Source organism: Mandrillus leucophaeus, unplaced genomic scaffold (genome assembly GCF_000951045.1).
Source record: "Mandrillus leucophaeus isolate KB7577 unplaced genomic scaffold, Mleu.le_1.0 Scaffold614, whole genome shotgun sequence".
Taxonomy (NCBI): Eukaryota; Metazoa; Chordata; class Mammalia; order Primates; family Cercopithecidae; genus Mandrillus; species Mandrillus leucophaeus.
The window spans coordinates 376677-378859 of record NW_012106631.1 but is presented as its reverse complement, the minus strand read 5'-3'; the positions used below and the strand labels follow the sequence as shown (position 1 = coordinate 378859).

At 32.7% G+C, this 2183-nt stretch overlaps 1 protein-coding gene across 3 annotated transcripts in view; it reads left to right on the top strand.

Annotated features, from left to right (window-relative positions):
* Positions 1-2183, top strand: part of CERKL (ceramide kinase-like) — a 129573-nt gene that overhangs the window by 95165 nt on the left and 32225 nt on the right. The window contains exon 4 of one of the 3 annotated variants that reach the window (XM_012000040.1): positions 1592-1655. The exons of the other annotated variants lie outside the window; for them this stretch is intronic. Within the exon in view, the coding sequence (XP_011855430.1) occupies positions 1592-1655 (64 nt within the window). The remainder of the gene's footprint in view (positions 1-1591; positions 1656-2183) is intronic. 3 annotated transcript variants of the gene reach the window in all.

Genomic DNA, 2183 nt, shown 5'->3' with positions numbered 1-2183 from the left:
TCTCCAGAATGCAAATTCCTGAGGCCAAAGACTATTCATTTTGTTCATTTTGCTAATATAGTTTATAAATGTGGATAGTCAGGTTCTTTTCATTTTGTTTCTCTGTTCCAGATCTTTGATTTTATTGAACTTTTACAATGTTACTTAAAACATTGCTGTTTTCAGACAGGTTGCATTAGCGTATAATCAAATTCCATCCACAATATCAAAACACTATCACAAATTTAAAAAAGTAAAAATAGCATTTAATAATAACATAGTTCTAAAGCTCATTATTGGATTTGGAAAACTTTACCAGTGTAAGCTTTTGTATAAAAGTAAGGCTTGGTAAACTGATTCTTAGCATAAATATTTTTTCATAATATTCTTAATTATTTTTAATGTGTATATGTGAGATGTTTTATTTTGCATTTTTAAGGTTGTAACTACTTGCTGTAGTTATAAATGAATGATCAGCACACATCTTCTATGATAACCTTTCAACTTTATTAATATTAATATTTTTATGTAGTTTTATTATGGCTTTCTTCTGATTAGAATTTAATATAGAGAGGTTTTATTCATGTGAGTATTAATGACATTTTGAATAAGCTATGGGAGAATTACAATGTAACACTGCTGGATACAGAATGATTCTTTGAGACACCAAGACTAATAATTTTTAACAATATCTAAAAACATTGTAGGAAAAGCTTGAACCATGCTGGCACCAGGGACAGACAGGCATGAAAGATTAATGTAATCTTGCATATAATGACACACATTCTTACACAAAAAATCCATCTGCAATGTCATGTCAGTCAGCAGAAATCTTTGATGGGTGGATACAGCTGGGCTGTCTCTTCTGGCAGAGCTGCCCTGGAAAATGCTAAATGTGGTTGTGATGCTTGGTGCCATCTGCAGTGTGCCCATTTATCCTGTCTTCACTGGCATTTACAATACTGCATAGGGCATCAGTGACTGTGGAGACAGAGATATGGAGTGACAGATTCATTTCCTCGGAGGGTCTGAGCTCTGGTGGGCCAGTGTGCCACCCTCCTTCTTGGGTCTGGGTCTCCTATAATTGGTGTTGGCTTTACTTTGTATTTTCACATCCAACTCTTCCTCTTTTTAGTCTAACAGTTTCAGTACACATTCTTCTGGTTTGTAAGTCTTACACTAACCTTTCGACTAATTTATTCATGTAAGGTTGCCAAACTGATTTAACATTGACTGTTTGATGCCAGCTAATATGCTTTATTTTGAAAATACTGCTCCTCCTAAGCCTCTGATTTAAGGGACATGTGTCTTATTTAGAGAATACTAAACAGGCACCAGGATAAATTCTGTAACCACTATGCGTGGGATATTCCCAAATGACTTATGTAGTTGAAACAAATATATGACCTTCTTTTACATAAAGCTATGAAACACATCAGGCCACTAACACTTAGTCCTCTTGCCCATGATTAAAATATAAATATTCAAGAATAAATGTTGTTTTATGACTCGACCATATGTTTATTATATTATTTTGCCAGAACAAGTTAAAAAGTGTAGATCATTGTTTAAAACTTTCACTTTGTCTATGTGTGTGTGTTTTTTTTAATAGTAATGGAATATGAAGGGCACGCTCTGTCACTGCTTAAGGAATGTGAACTCCAGGGATTTGATGGGTAGGTTATATTATTAATATATATCATGTCATTTATGTATTAAATGCCTTCAGTAGTTTTAGCCACGTATTTGGAACTAACATTTAAAAATATTTGTAATGTATGTACTCTGGCTTTATCTTGTTCATAATAATTAATGATAATATGTCATCTCTCAGGATCTGGCATAGGAAAGCAAAGAGAGGAATCTAATTATAAATACTGGGAAATGACAGTGTACTACCCTATACTTATTAATGTGGGTCCATTTGCATCTCTAATTATTGGCTTTTACCATGTATCTAGAAAAGTACTGATGGAAGATGTTATTACTGGTCACATGGCATAACTATATGATGATCCTCTTTTACAAATTAGTTGATAGGTTTAATAGCTACCCATTGGTTAATTTGTGATAGATTGAAGGAAGATATTTTATAAATACAAGTAAATAAATACATTATTTTCAGAAAGAATAAGAAAGAATTTTAATTATCTCATAATGTAGTGACTACAATATAGGTATGTTATTCACAGTGGGCATTGGAA